The sequence below is a fragment of the Mus pahari genome, chromosome 5 (assembly GCF_900095145.1).
Source record: "Mus pahari chromosome 5, PAHARI_EIJ_v1.1, whole genome shotgun sequence".
Classification (NCBI taxonomy): Eukaryota; Metazoa; Chordata; class Mammalia; order Rodentia; family Muridae; genus Mus; species Mus pahari.
In genome coordinates this window covers 153,597,721-153,613,736 of record NC_034594.1, presented here as the reverse complement: position 1 = coordinate 153,613,736, position 16,016 = coordinate 153,597,721, and the positions used below count along the sequence as shown (strand labels likewise).

Here is a 16,016-nt window from a genome sequence, read left to right as displayed (position 1 = left end):
GCCTGGCCACAGGAAAAGCATCCACCGGACAGGCCCTTCCGAGCAGTAGGTTGGTTTCCTTGACCTAGTGGACCAGCTTGTATGCCTGTTAAAATAGCTGCAGCCAACCCTTGATTAGTAAGAGGGGTATCCATGACATCTCTACACACTCTTATCCAGACATCCATTGTCTTATTTTTGTAGGGTTGTATGTCATCCCTGCAAGCCTTGTTTTCTTGTTCATAGGCTAATTGTTTGACGAGTGCCATGGCTGCATCCACATCTGGGAAGACTCTACTTGCAGTCTCAACCAACCTGGCTAAAAAATCGGAGAAAGATTCTTTCTCCCCTGTATAACTTTAGACAAGCTGGATCCTAGATATCCTGTCCCTGAAAGCATTCTCCACTCCTTGAGGACACAATTATTAATTTGTTCATATACTTGTAGAGGATATCCTGTCTGGTTGTTCACAAAATTTCCTTGCCCCATGAGCTTGTCTCCACTATCTGAAGATTCCTCTGTGCTCTCATCAGTACTCGCCTGTCTTTTAGCCTCCTTTTCTGCTGATCACTATGTTGAGACATAACCTCCTTTACTTCCTCTAATGCTTCTACCCCTTTTTCTATCTCGGCAGTATACTTTCCACTCTTTTCTGTCAGGCAAAATTTGACTAAATTCCAAATGACTACCGTGCCCAACGGTAATAGGGTAGTCGAATCCGCTGCCTGCAAGTCTCAACCTAGTTGTTCCCAATATCGGGGGTTCACATAGCCCTCTTCTAGAAACCAGGGTGCCTCTTTAGTTATTGTTTCCAAGAATTTGTCTAGAGTTTCATTTTTTAATTTAACTCCGCTTCATTTGAGAAGCCGCACTAATGTGGTTTTTACTTTCACTTTTGAAGTGGTGGTTCCCATGGCTTCGTATCTGAGGTTTTCTGTCCCTTTTGGAGGCTAGACTTTCCTAACTCCGTCCCTACACTGGGAGCCTAACTTCGTCCCTCTACCGGGAAGCCTAGCTTTGTCCCTCTACTGGGGAGCCTTTTCCTAGCGCTAGATTAATTCTTACTTACCATGGAACTCCCCCATAGCTCCTTTTTCTCATTCCAGCTCTTGCACGAGTTCTGAAGTTTCTGCCTTTTCTTTTTCTAACTTCTTCCTCTTCTTTCTCCTTAGCCAATTGAACAGCTTCTAATTCAGCTTGTCTTTGCTTTTCTTTGGCTTCCTGTTCCTTCCGCCTGGCTTCTGCTTTTGCTTTCTTTTCTGCTTCTTTCTTGGCCTTTTCTTCTTTTCTTCCCCATACGGGCCACCAGATGCTGCAACCCCACACTCCGACCGGCAGAGATGGGAAAAAATCTACACGAACGCCAAGGAAGGTTTCTCTAACAACTCTCATCTTTATCTCCTGCTCATCCTGTTTTTGTTTTTCATCAGTCCTCTGCCTCTTATCCCTCCCCCCTCTCCTGGATCCAATCAGCATTCAGCACGCTCTGAACATGAGNCATGCATGCAGGCAGGGCGTGCGGTGATAGGCCAGTGACTCATCAGGTGGACAGCATAGGATCCTACAAGTGCGCAGGCTCAGGTTCTTGGTAAACAAGGATCATGGGGCTTGGCCACACCTGCTTCCCACAGGAAGTTACAGTTCCCAGAAGGTAGTGATGCTAACTAGAACCGTGGGGCCTTCATACCATCCCTAACAACTGCTCATAGCCTGGGAATCTGAACGCAGCCTATTGGAAACATGAGCAACAGGAGGGAGGGGCCCAGGCTGTACCACTTGTCTCCTGTACATCAATGGTATTTACCTAGTAGATGGGAGGACGCCACCAGTCAAAGCATCCTCTCAACCTGTGCACCCATGGAAATGCCATAGGGATTTTAGGAGACATGAGGGGCAGTTCACTAACAATGACACTTGATAGGTGTTGAGCACGCGTGTACGACATTTATGCTTTATCTAATTTAAGTATGTATTCTCAGGATAATGCCAGGCAGATGAATTCTTATTGTTTTCTCACCCTGAGGTCTGCGGATGTAGCTCAGTGGTAGAGCATTTGCCTCTCATGCATGAGGCCCAGTGTTCCATACCCAGTGTTATCCTCTTGAAAAAAGAGCCATCCTGAGCCACACCCTACAGGTCACACAAATGCTAAGGTCACAGGCAGGATTGGAAGGTGGATGTTTGCTGACTTCACCACTGTGGTAGTTTGAATAAGAATGTCACCCTCCCTCCCCCTTACAGGCTCTTATATTTGAAAGCTTAGACACCAGGAAGTGGCACTATTTGAAAGGATTAGAGGGTGTGGCCTTGTTGGAGTGGGTGTGGCTTGTTGGAGTGGGTGTGGCTTGTTGGAGTGGGTGTGGCCTTGTTGGAGTAAGTGTGGCCTTAGTGGGGTGGGTGTGGCCTTGTTGGAGGAAGTGTATCACTGAAGTGGGCTTTGGCTTGGCGCTCTCCCTCTGCCTATAGATCAGGATGCAGTTCTCAACTACAGCTCCAGCATCTGCCTGCACGCTGCCATGCTCCCTGCCTTGGTAATGATGAACTAGGCCCCTGAAGCTGTAAGCGAGCATCCAGTTAAATGCTTTCTCTCGTAAGAGTTGTCTTGGTCATGGAGTCTCTTTACAGCAATAGAGCCATGACTAAGACAACCACAGTTCTTTACTCCTAAAGAACCTGGATCTGGCTGGGAGCATACATTGGAGTGTGGAGCTAAATGCCGACTTCAGAGAGCATGGGGTTATGAACACAGAGGGAATGAGTGAGACCACAGAGGCTCCAAGTCCTCTGAGTAGAAAATGAATATGACATGGGGTTAGCAGTTATTTTAAAATACAGGCGAGCTGGGCATGGTGGCACACACCTGTAATCTCAGAAGCGGCAATCTGGAGGCAGGAGGATGAGGAGCTCAAGGCCAGCCTTTGCTACATCATGAGTTCAAGACCAGCCTAAGCTGCATGAGACCCTGTCATGAAAAAGATGGATTAAATAAATGAATGAATGAATGAATGAATAAATAAATGCCATATTTAGGGCAGTATACTATAGATATTTGGTACTGTCCTGGCACCCCCAAAATGAAGACTATGACAGTGCTCCTAACAAGAGAGTCCTAAATAGCTATTAACTCACATAACAAACAATCACAGAGCAAGAATCTCACATGCTGCTTCTCACTCACTGTAACTGCATCTGATAATCAGCTCAACATCATGACCTTCCAGAGTTGGCATTCAAGTAGCAGAGACAGACCGCATGGGTAGTACACCTTAGCACATCCATGAGAATAGCCTTTGGAGTTACCAAGTTAAGCTAAAGGATGTGTGAGCTCTAGCAAGTGCCCAATGGCCAGATGCAGAAGTCTCAACAACTCAAAATTACACTCATAGAGATCATGTTCAGCCAACATCAATGAAAATGGTCTTGGGTACCATTACCAGAGCAACCAGACCCAGGGACAAAGGACAGATGATAGCATCCTAAGCTGGAAGTCAGCCTTGTGGCAAGAGCCTGGAGCAGGACGGAGACACCTGGAAGGAATAAAGGGGTAGGCACTTGACTGGGCTCTGCCTCGGCAGCGCTGCAGTGCTGGCCACTGCACAGCCAGGGAGCTGTGAGGCTACAGGGGACGATATTGAACAGCTACTGTGCCCGAGGCGTTCAGCTCAGTGTCCGTGCCCTCTGATGTCTATCTTGGACTGTCTTCCCTCACGCTGCTCAGCAGAGTGAGCAACAGTTGTGTCTAACTAGCATCGGAAACAGCAACCAGAAAGGAAGGGGGAAGGGGGAAGGCACTTGGAATATAATAATAGTCCCTGATTAAAACACTGCTTTAACACAATACGTCTACTGTTTAGAGGGGCATATGCAAACTACATACAAATTTGCATATGTCAAAGCTAATTCCTGTACAGTTTACTTCACATGTTCCCTTTGACCTTGGAAAAACCTTGGGCTTTAAGACTGTAGGCAGTGGGACCTTCACAGGGGCAAGGGCCAGCCATTTCCTCCAGTGATCAGTCTGTGGGCAGGCAGTAGAAGGCAGATTAAGGCTAAGACTCATGAATATGGATGATCACCTGCCAGAGAACACAGTGTGATATGCTCAGGAGGAGAGGGCAGGGACTTGGAGCCTGAGAAGCAACAGTTCGGTTTTCTGGCCGGTGGCGTTATCTTAAAGAACAAACCAGAGATGCGGAATTGGTGACCGGAGTGTGCTGCTGGTGTCTGTGATGGTATCTACAAAGTAATTTGCATATCTTGATGCAAATTATATGCTATTTTCTAAATTATTCTTTATTCCTTGGATCACTAATATTATCGAGTGCATGCTCTTATCTGAGCATGCATCCCTGCTGAGACAAGTAAGATGTGGAATTCTAACAAACAGGGTTTCTCAGAAAACATTAAAGGGGCAAGTAATTAACTAGAGAAATGATTGGCTTCTCAATCAGACTCTCTCCAGCAAAATACAGAAGAGAACTTTAAAACTTCATAAAACTCTCTCCTTTCTGACAGCATTGTGGGGTGCTCAGTTAGGCAGGCAGATGGCTTCCCTGTAGCCTGTGGCCTCCACTCTGCACTGAGGTCAGATTCCTGGGGCCTGCACCCTCCACTCTGTCCTGAGGTCAAGGCTGTGCACCTCGCTGGTTTCACCCACAAGTCTCTGTTCTCTAAGCTTTGCTGATGGGAGGACAGAGACTGAACAGACAGTGGCAAACGCCCACCCCGAGGAGCGGCATGCATGCACCTTTGTGCTCCTAGAAGGAGCTTTAGGGCAGCTGTGCTGAATGGCTAGACTGCAAGGTTGAGTGACAGGCTCAACCCTCAGGACACCCAGCATTTAGTTAAAACCCTCCTTATGTCAGGAGGTGTTATTAAAATCCTGAGCCCAGCACAGACAGGAACAGAGCCTGGGAGGAGGCGGAAACTGTAAATGTCAATAATCATGTGGAAAAGAGAAACTCCGCAACTCCAACCAGAGAGCCTTTGGTCATACCCAGTGTCTTGCTGACACTTGACTGAAGGCTACCTCCTGCAATTAGCACCTCTTGCCTCTGAAGGTTTCCAAAGAACGGAGGCCTGTTCCCACCTTGCCCTCCCTGCTGCCGTTCACCTGATGACCCCTTTCTCTGTGACCCTTCCTCCATCCACCTGGAGCCCCTCTGACCTTTCTCAGAAGGAAGCAGATGCGCTCGATGTTCCTCAGCCGTTCCCTCTGGGGATGCACAGGAAAGAAAGGAGAGAGGAGGTTAAGGTTGGGCTGAGAGCCTGAGAAGCATGAAAGCTACCCCAGCAGAGGAAACAGAACCCACCAGAGACCCAGCCGGGGCATGTGCCAGGGACGCCCACCCAGTGGCTCTTCCCAGTCTGAAAGCCTTGCATCTACCTCCTCAGGGGTCACTTGCAGGCAAGGGGACCAGAGTTCAGATCCCAGAATCCACACAATGAGCCCAGAGTAGTGACATTGATCTGTAATCTGAGTGCTGGGGACATGAGGGTACCTGGGGCTTGCTTGCCAGCCAGTCTCGGCAAATCCAAGACTTCAGTGAAAGACCCTGTCTTTTATCACGATGATGATGATTTTAATTGTGTACATATGTGTATGATCAAGTATAGGTATGTGGACGTGGGTGTAGGTACCCACAGAACCCAGCAGAGGGCATCAGATTCCCTGTAGCTAGAGTTATAACCTATGTGGGGACTAGGACCCAAACTTGGTCCTCTCTGAGAACAGTACAGAATCATAACCGAACTATCTTTCTAGTCGTGTGAGAGAACCAGCCTTAATAAACAAAAGCTGAAAGAAAGCCCGTGTAGAACAGTTGGTGAAGACACATGGCACCAAGCTCTGGTTGATGCACACGTGTGTACACACATGAGCATGTACACACATGGTGCACCTATTTTTTTTTTTTTTTTAAGAAAACACTCCCAGCAAAAGCATACATTCTTCCTTCCCCGTTCAGCATTCACCTTCCTATAGTGGAAGTCTCCACGCCCACACGGCCGGTGGCCTGGCTGCAGAGTGGCCACCATGTGCTCATTGGGTGTCTCAGGCCCAGATACCTCCCTGGATCTCAAGGACCAGCACGCTTGCATCCTCATTAGTGGCTACCGTCTTGCTTTGCCTTTTCTATGGGAGTGTACTTGGAGGAAGAAGCCTTCCCTGGTGTCAGCTCCCAACTGTGTCCTGCCTGGGCTAGGACTTTTCTAGAAGCCCATCTGTCTCCAAGGACTGGCATATTTCCAGGGAAAGAGGTTAGGAAGCCGGACAGAGGACGCTGCCCACAGCAGACGTTAAACGCCCCCACTTCCACTCTCTCTGCTGTAACTTGTCAAGATTTCCGAGCCATGCTGAACACAGCTGTGGTATCTCTGGCGCTTCATTACCGAAGTGATTTGCTGCCGACATAATGGTAATGAGTTTCCTTGTGGACCGGGGTGGGGGTGGGGCAGTTGACTGGGACACTTCAGGTTCTCTAATTGAATCATAAATGTGGTGATCTCTATGCAGCCCAGCAGTCCGGAGGAAGGAGCCGCATCAGGATGAGTTAGTATCCAGGAAAGACAAGTTACACGGGACAGAGTTCATACAGATGCACATGCAGCATAAGACACCCACACACTCCAGCAGGCCAGAGCCTTTCGGGGTTGTGGGGGGGAACACTGCCCGTCTCTGTGACAGAGACTCCCCAGGGTGGGTGGGGGATAGTAAGGGAACCCTCGCACCCCTGGAAGAGCCCCACCAAACGTTTCATTAGTACTTGAAGTGTTAGGGCATCTTAACTCTAAATGGAGCTCAGTGGTAGAGGGCTTCCCTGGCATGCACAAAGATCTCACTCTATAACTACCACACACACACACACACACACACACACACACACACACACACACACACAGACACACACACACACACACAGAGAGAGAGAGAGAGAGAGAGAGAGAGAGAGAGAGAGAGAGAGAGAGGAAATGCATTGCACAGTTAGGAAGTTCTTGGGACCCAAGTTCCTCTAGGGCCAGAATCACCAACCAGTGAAACAAGTTTGTACGTTTCAGAACCTGGAATGTGGTTCTGGAGGCTTTGAGGATACCAGAGGACTGGAGACAGTTAAATGATGTAGGTGAAGCATTTCATCCCCTGCTGGGATGTACCGTCCTGACAACCGGGAAAACCATACCATATCTATATGCTCACCTAATTACAGCATTTAGGAGTTTTTAGTTTTGTTTTTAATCCCTCTTCCTCAGGGGCACCCCAGGCTTTGGTCTGGGTTCCACAGGACTCAGCTCCTTAATTAACCCAATAACTAATTAGAACTGTAGTAGTAATAGGAGTTTACGAGAGATAGAGAGAGAGAGAGAGAGAGAGAGAGAGAGAGAGATGAACGCAGTTCAGTGGTATAGCATTTGTCTCAAGTGTATGCAAAGGCTTGGGCTCCACCTCAGCACCACAGGAAGAGAAATGGAGAGAGGCCCATGCCTTCATCCTTCAGTATCCATTTCTGTTTCCAACCAGTAGTTCTGGATGCTACCTAGTGACTGCTGCTTCTGCACGATTCTCCCCCAGAAGCACCTGCCCCTGCCCTCTCAGTGGAGGGTGGGGGGAGGGGTACTCAAGTCCTAACCTAAATAAAGGACTTGTCGAGATAAGCCAAAAACAGACTCTGTAAAAACATCACCAGGTCTCACCGGGTGCCTATGACCTGGCATGGGACTGGCATGGTGGAAACAGGGGCTGGATACGTTTTAGTTCATTCTGCTCCGGAATCCTACCAGAAATCTCTAGACAAGCTGGAGGAGTAGGCTCAGGGTCCTGGCTTCCTGGCACTCACAAGTGAGCACACTTGGCTTCCAGCCACTCTGAGCACCGATGGGTACTGATGAGCAGGTGTGCACTATTAGTGCCAAACTCAGTGTCCAGAAAGATCTGAGCCTCTGGGCAAAACCATTTAGGCCTAGCAAAGCCAAATTATCACAGGTGGATGGTAAGGCTGGTAGCAGAGACTAAAACGGGTTTTAAAAATTACAACTTTTATGAAAAACACTAAACTTTCAAGCGTTTCTTAGGGGTACTTTCAACTAACCCAGTTTGCTTTTTATAGCTGACTTTGAAAGAGTTTGGCTCTGCTTTATAGAATCAAAACCTGCTGTGCCAAAGGGCGGGGTGGGGCATTCAGGTATCATAAAGCCAGGTCTTTTCAAGAACTAGCTTGAGCTGGAAGTCAGCAGGTGGGCTTTGGAGATGGGCAGAGTTGGGTTCTAGACCAGACATCCAGAAACTGAACCCAGAGCTCATCAACCAGGCTGCATCAGATTCCCTGATGTACAGCAAGCTGACCCCTACCACTGCCCACCTCCTACAGAACAAGAGGTCCATACATGGCACTCGCACACCCCACAGATCTGCTGGCCAACACGGGGCCTTTGTCCATGGTGCCAGATAAGGAACAGAAAGTCTCTGGCACCAGGGTTTGAGGACTCAGCCCCACAGTGCAGCAGATCCCTCCCTTGGGCTACAGGAGCCACCACACTGGACCGGTGATAGGTTGTAAGAGCTCAGCAAGAAGGACTCTATAACAACTGCCAGCAAGGACTAGAAGCCGGACCTGGACAGTAGGTTCTCTGCTCTGCTCTTTAAAACCTCCACTGTCCTTCACAAGCTGGGTGACTTATGGGGACATCGCCTGCACACCCCCAGTGCTGCCACTTACCGCATGAACCGGGTTGCACTGGTCTATGGGACTCTTGAAATCCGTTCTTAACTCGTCAAAGGCGATTATCTGAAACAGAGCACACACAGTCAGGATCCTGTGCGCATGCGGTGAGTGCAACCACCAAAACCTGCAGCTCTGCCCCCAGACACCACAGGAGGAAAGGACAGAGAGGAGGCTGGCCACACAAAGCTGGCCGGGGGCCAGCCGCTGTCAAAACTGGCGATGGGTTGTCTCTGTCTGTGATGTTTGTGTTGAAACTTCCCAGGGAACTCTTTTTCTTTTTCTTTCTTTTTTTTTTTTTTTTAACATTTTTCTATTCCTCATGGGGTCTATTCAAAGATGTAAAGAAACCATCTGATGGACCCAAGTTTGGTAAAGGGATAAAAGTGTAAAACCTCTAACCGATACTTTTCATTTAAATTTGGCAGAGGTAGCAACTATAAGAAAATAGAAATTAGAGGGACAGGAGGAAAGAAAGGGATGCTGAGTTGTCACAATGAGAACCATCTCTGCATGTCCAAAGCCTCCGTCAGCAGCCCCCAGGCAGGCCAGGCCTACTACAGCAGACCTTAGAGGCTCCTCTGGATACAGACTCCAAGCCCCCTGGGGAGCTAGGGTTCCCCCACTGGTCAGAGGAGGAGAAGAGGGAAGACACCTTCTGCAATCACAGGGTGAGGCATGTCCCTTCCACTGAAGGGACCAAAGGAGGGTAAAGGTTCAGAAGCCTCCTTCTCACCTGGCCGCCCTGGCTGCTACGGGAGACCATGAGGCAGAACACAGAGGGGGTTGACCCTGGGACTCTCCTCTCTTTGGGGGGAGGCTTTGAGTGTACCCAGTAAAGTCTCCTCATCACTATAGTTTGGATCTTGAGTTATCCAAGGCCCATGTGTTAAGGGGTTGTTTGTTTGTTTGTTTGTTTGGGTGAGTGGGTGGGTGCTTTAGTAGGTTGGAAGTTGTCTGTTTGTTTGTTTGGATTTTTGAGACAGGGGTCCATGTATCCTTGGGCTGGCTTTGAACTTACTATGGACCTGAAGATGATCTTGAACTCCTGGTTCTCCTGCCTCCATCTCCTAAATGCTGAGATTTACAGGCATGCGCCACCCTAGTCCATTCACACGGTGGTAACTCAGAGCTCCACGCTAGGCAAGCACTCTCCCAACCATTGCTATACCGGGCAATAAAGACCTTAAAGCAGTGGAGCATAGTGGAGTTAGATCTTTTTGGTTTTATTAGGTTGTTTTGGTTTTGGTTTGTTTTCCTCGCTGACCACTTTGCAGTGAAGAGGTGACCAGGTCTCCTCTGCCCCATGGCTTCCTTCCATGATGCTCTGCCTGACCACGATGAGGCCAAGAAATCATGGGCTGAAGCACTTTTTTTTCCCACGTGAAAGAGGTTTATTAAGCAGGGATGGGGGGGGGCGGCGAAGAGAGTAGAAGAGCAGAGAAGAGGAGAAAAGAGAAGAGAAGAGAAGAGAAGAGAAGAGAAGAGAAGAGAAGAGAAGAGAAGAGAAGAGAAGAGAAGAGAAGAGAAGAGAAGAGAAGAGAAGAGAAGAGAAGAGGAGAGGGAGAGGGAGAGGGAGAGGGAGAGGGAGAGGATGGGGGAAGAGAAGAGGAGAAGAGGGGCTGAAGCATTTGAGGACACCATGGAGTGACACAGACCTTTCCTCCTTATAAGCTGTTCTCCGCAACTGTTTTGCCACTATAAGGGAAAATAAGACTACCGATCATAAGCAAACATGGCCTCCACTAACAGGGAACCCTGAATGTGTCGCAGAAATAATGAGGCAAGGAAAGCAGCTTAGTGCCCAGAGCTCCTAACCCCAGCCCCACGTGGCTGGGACTGAGAGCCAAGTGAGGGTGAGTGACTGTAACCTGCAAAATGTGTTCACAGCCTCCGGAAGTCCCCCTACCTTCTCCATGCCCACAGGGTTAGAGAACGCACCAGCATAGCTTGTTCTAAGAGGACACCCCACACCACCTTTGATGGACAGTTGGTTATCTAGCCAGGCCAATCATTCTGCTGCTCGCTCCCTCAAGCTGAGCAGCATCTTCACTGGCCTGACCTGTGACTCTCCCTAAAACATCCACCCACAGCCAAGGTCGGTGCAGTGAACTACAGCCTGCAGGCCTGGCTGGCCTGCTACCCACTCTCTCTCTTATTACCCGTGGGCTAAGAGAGAAGCTCATCTTTTTTAAAGAGTTGAAAAATATCATCCAGAGTAAAATAATGTTTTTGCAACATGCAAAAAAAAAAAAAAAAAAAAAAAAAAAAAAGCTAAATTCAAATCTTGGTGTCCATGGATAGAGTTTTATTAGTGCTTGGTCCTGTTCATGGATAGAGTTTTATTAGTGCTTGGTCCTGTTCATTCTTCTTTTTGTATACTGCTTTGGAAGACTCTTGAGGCAGGCATGAGACAAATATAACCACTAACATGTTTTTTAGAGAAAATAGCTGGTCTCTGGTCTATTCCTCTGCAGGGTTGATATCCCATACAACAGCCACTGACCACATGAGGCTAATACTTCCATTAAAATTGTGCTGTTTAAAATTCAATCTGGCCTTATCTGGCAACAAGGGGTGGGGGAGGCCCTTGGTCCTGTGAAGTCTCGAAACCCCAGTGTAGGGGAACGCTAGGGCAGTGAGGCAGGAGTTGGTGGGTGGGCGGGGGAGCACCCTTATAGAAACAGGAGAGAGGAGGGATGGGGTACGGGGTTTGTGGAGGGGAAACTGGGAAGGGGAATAACATTTGAAATGTAAATAAATAAAAGAAACAATAAAAATTTGAAAAGAAAAGTATAAAGAATTCAATCTGTTGTTATATGTTAGCTGTTTTAAAGAAAAAAAAAAAAAGCACCAGGGGTCTAAGGAGACAGCTCGGGTGGTAAATTGTTCACCATACAAGCATGGGAACCTGAATTTGACCCCCCAGCACCCCTGTAACAGCTGGAAAACATGGTAACGCCAGAACTGGGGAGGTAAATCCAGGAGGACCTCTGGGGTTTGCTAGCCAACCAGACTGCAAATCTGTGGACTCCACATTCAGTGAGGAATCTTGTTTCATAGAGTGAAACAGAGAACAACTAAAAAGATGCCAGTATGCATGCAGACACAGATGTATATACACGTGTGATCATGTACCTCTACACAGAGAAGGGGGAGAGGGAGGGGGAAAGTGGGGGGAAAGGGAGAGAGGGAGGGAGGGAGAGAGACGTCTGCTATCTATCAAATAACTCATCCATAAAACTGTTCTATTCCTGGAAAAAAGAAATCTCCATAGGACAGCGCTGCATTAATAGGACTGGATCTGGCCTCCCCCTCGGGGAGCCCATTAGATATCGTCACCATCATGATCTCTCACCATTAGATATCGTCACCATCATGATCTCTCACCATTAGATACCATCACCATCATGATCTCTCACCATTAGATACCATCACCATCATGATCTCTCAGCCTAGCACACCTCCACTCCCTCAGCCAAATCTCTCCAACTACTGTTTACACAAGCCAGTGCTGGGTCGTCATCCTAGTTACCATCTGCTGGTACGACTAGCTGGACGTGTCCACCCTAGAACGTGCCAGTCAGAACTGAACACTCTCCAAGATGAGGCTGGTTGGCACAGAGAGAGAGAGAGAGCGCGCGCACTGTCACCGTCTCTGCTCCCCCAGCCTCTGGGAACACACCTTGGCTGTGTCAGCCCTGGATCTTCTCCATGAGCTCCAGTTAAACTCAGTCCCCCCTCATTCTGCATGAGTCTTACTGGCTTTGGGGACCTGCGAGCAGGCAAGTGACCTTTGTCCCTATTCGTTCTTCTTTAATTGCCCAGTCGGATCTTTTGGGACATAACCTGCCTCCCACCTGTGTATCCTGGTAAATGTAATGCCCTCAGCATCCACATTGGTATCCCTCTCTATAGACTCGGAACAGAACCACGGGCAGGATTGCCCTCCACCATGCTGCTCCTATTCTCAGACACAAACAGGAGGCAGGACAGAGGACCACTGTCCTGTCCTCTAGCACAAGGGTGGCTGATGTCAGAATTTCCTGGACCTAGCATTTATACAGTTAGAAAGACAGACAAGTCCTCACATTTTTATCCTGTTCTCACGCCAGCCTCATGCCTGAATCTCTGCCTCTGTACAAGCAGGTACAGACAGGTGACCTTGGGCTGCCTGCATCAGGAATGGCTGGTTATAAAGCAGGGCTGAGGAAGTGTTGGGGGGCTTGGGATGCTCAGTGCTATGCCTGAGCCTGACCTGGAGGAGGGTGGAGAGGGGAGAGCAGCTCATGCCAGTGAGCTCATGTGAACTATGACCTGGCCAGGGTCCTCAGCATCCTTGGTATTCTAATGTCACAGCTGCATCTGTCCACTCAGTTGAAAAAACTTGAGGAGGCATCTTTTATATTCAGTTCCTGTGCCGGCCACTTGGAGATACTAAATTCTACAAGATGCAGCTCCCAAGTGTGTAATATACCCTGCCTGTGGCAGTGGGGGACAAGCACGCAAACAGGCCATTGTGTGAACAATGTAGTAAGGGACAGAACCAAGACAATCACTATATTCCTCTCAGGGTCACCAAGGCAGGTGCTGGACCATGCACTGCACAAACTTGCAGCATTTAATCCTTGGGTCCCCACGAAAGGGATCTATTATTGTCCCCATTGTAGAGTTGGATAACGATACCAAATGTGGTTAAAGGACTCTAGTGCCAGGATAGAAACCAGTACGCTAAGCTAGGCAGTACCCCTGAGGATGCTCCACAGTGTAGACAGGGAAGAAGATGTGAAGACACGGGAAGCAATGAGCAACCAGCCAGGGAATGAGCCTGGTGTCCCAGAGGAGAACTGAGGGCATCCTCTCCCTGACCAGATCATAGCAGACTCCTCTGCCCTGCCTCCTGCTCATGTCTGAGAACAGGAGCAGCGTGGCAGAGGGCAGTCCTCTCTAAACCCTGTGATTGTGAGAGACACAAGATGCTATTGTGATTGAAGGTGGCTAGACAAATGACTATGACACAGTTGAGCACACCTGAGCCTATGTTTGTCCCATAATCCACTGGACCATATATCCCAACACCAAACAGTACTAGGTAAACTTGAACTCCTGACCCAACAAGAGCACACCAAACCTCACATTCGTTTTCTTTTTAACTTTAACATTGTAAAATTTACTCTTTTAGTGAAAAATCCTTAAACCCCAATAAACACACAGTCCTGTGAACATGCCGTGCCAGTAATACATGGTTTCTGTTGCTCCCCCATCCCCTCATCTTGACTCTGCATTAGCTTCTCTCCCACCCCGGCCTTGCTTTCCTGCCTGGCATTCACCGATGTCTACCTCATCCCTAAAATGTTACCTTTGTCTAAACATCACAGGAATGGAACCCTAAAGCATGTGGGATTTTCAGACTGCCTCCTTCCACTTGACGATGTGTTGGAGATTAGTCACGGTGTTGCTCATATCAATAACAGGTTCCTTTTTGCTGTTGAACTGTACTCAGTTCTAAAGAGACACTGATGTTCATCTCTCCAGTTCACCTGCCAGAGGATGTCTGGGTTGTTCCTAGATTTTGGCGAGTGTGACTAGAGCTGGTGTGAACATTTGTGTAAGAGGCGTCTGTCTTCCCTGGCTGATGAGGAGAGAAACTGCTGGATGACTTGATAAAACCTATGTCTAGGTTCATAAGAAACTGATAAACCTTTTCAAAGGACCTAACTGATAAACCTTTTCAAAGGACCTGTAACATTGTACCAAACACCACATGAGAGTGCCACATCTAAGTCAAAAGTGATTCTGGCTGCCTTCGCTTAGCTATTTCAGTAGGTATGCATGCAGATGAAGCTACTGGGGTTTCAGTTTGCATTTCTCCAGTGAGTGATGACACAGGGGACCTTTTCATGGGCTTAGTGGCCATCTGTGTGTCTTCTCCAGTGAAGCATGTGTTTAAACCATTTGCCCCTTTTGTAAAAATTAAAATAAGAACCAGTTGTCATATTGATGGTTTCCTTTCAGTACCAGGCTTGAGCCCAGGGGCTCACGCATGCTAAGTAAGCAATCTGTTACTAAGATCCATCTCTAGCTCAGTTTTTTCCTTTCCTTTAAAAAAAAAAAAATTGAGACAGGGTTTTGCCATGCTGCCCAGGCTGACCTTAAATGACCAGAGCAAAAGCTTTTATTGTGTGTGACACTTGACAACTCTTCTTCTATGTACCCCACTTTTTTCCTGGACCCAAGAACACTCATGGATCTAAAAGCCCTTAAGGACACAGAGACGTTCTTCACCTATATATTTTTTTCTAAACCTGAACTTTTCTCTGTAGTGAAAATTTCACCTCAAGTTTAATTTCAAAAATAGATTTAGTATTTCTCTGGCTGTCTTGCTCCTATTGCGTGAGCTGTGTGCGCTTATTGCTTCAAGGAAATGCCCTATTTCATCCAAGTTGTTAAATTCAGTCTGTTCAAGCCAACTTGGATAGTGACTACCCAGCTGCCACCGGCCCCCACTTTTTTTCCCCCCTCACCATACACATGAGTGAGTATAAGAAAAAGCAAGAAGGGCCAGCAGCAGAGCAGAGGGAAGAGAGACAAGAGACGAATCCCCAAGATCCCAGATGGCCCTGCCCGAGAACACAAGTGAGGCTGGGGTAGGAAAGCAGAAGTCTATTAGGAACTACTGATGAGGGAAGGAAAGAGGCAGAGATGTTGGGCCTGGTACAGCTCTGAGCTGGGCGCTATAGAAGAATCATAACACTGTCCAGCTGCCACCGGAGAGCAGCAGCCATGGCCCTGGGCTACCCCATGGCCGTGGGCATCAGCAAGGACCACAAGGTGACAAAGAATGTCAGCAAACTGAGACAAAACCGGCACCACAGGTGCTTCACCAAGCACACCAAGTTCGTGCAGGACATGATCCGGGAGATGTGCGGCTTCGTGCCCTACAAGCGGCGCACCATGGAGTTGCTCAAAGTGTCCAAGGACAAGCACTCGCACTCAAGTTCATCAAGAAATGGGTGGGCAGGCACATCCGCACCAAGAGAAAGAGGGATATGCTGAGCAACATGCTGGCAGCCATGAGGAAGATGGCGGCCAAGAAGGATTGGGGCACCCTCCCCCAATAAACGATTGTTCCTTAAAAAAAGAAAAAGAATCGTGGCTGCAGTTCAGGGCAACCATAAAGAAGGGACAAGGAGGAAGAGGGTACTAACTGGTTGATACCGGAAGCTTCTTCTACAGTGTTGGCCCCATCATCCCTAGGCAGGCTCACTCTTCTGCAAGTGCCCCCAACACAGATGGCTATAGAACAAAGATGGCGGCCAAGC

At 48.2% G+C, this 16,016-nt stretch overlaps 1 protein-coding gene and 1 pseudogene across 1 annotated transcript in view; one reads left to right on the top strand and one right to left on the bottom strand.

Annotated features, from left to right (window-relative positions):
* The window catches only part of Cnih3 (cornichon family AMPA receptor auxiliary protein 3), a 119,628-nt gene that overhangs the window by 59,298 nt on the left and 44,314 nt on the right, over positions 1-16,016 (bottom strand). Inside the window, exons 2-3 of the mRNA XM_021198459.2 lie at positions 8,692-8,760; positions 5,148-5,195 (exon numbers count right to left, since the gene is read on the bottom strand). Coding sequence (XP_021054118.1) covers positions 5,148-5,195; positions 8,692-8,760 — 117 coding nt within the window. The remainder of the gene's footprint in view (positions 1-5,147; positions 5,196-8,691; positions 8,761-16,016) is intronic.
* On the top strand, positions 15,478-15,815 carry LOC110321328 (annotated as a pseudogene).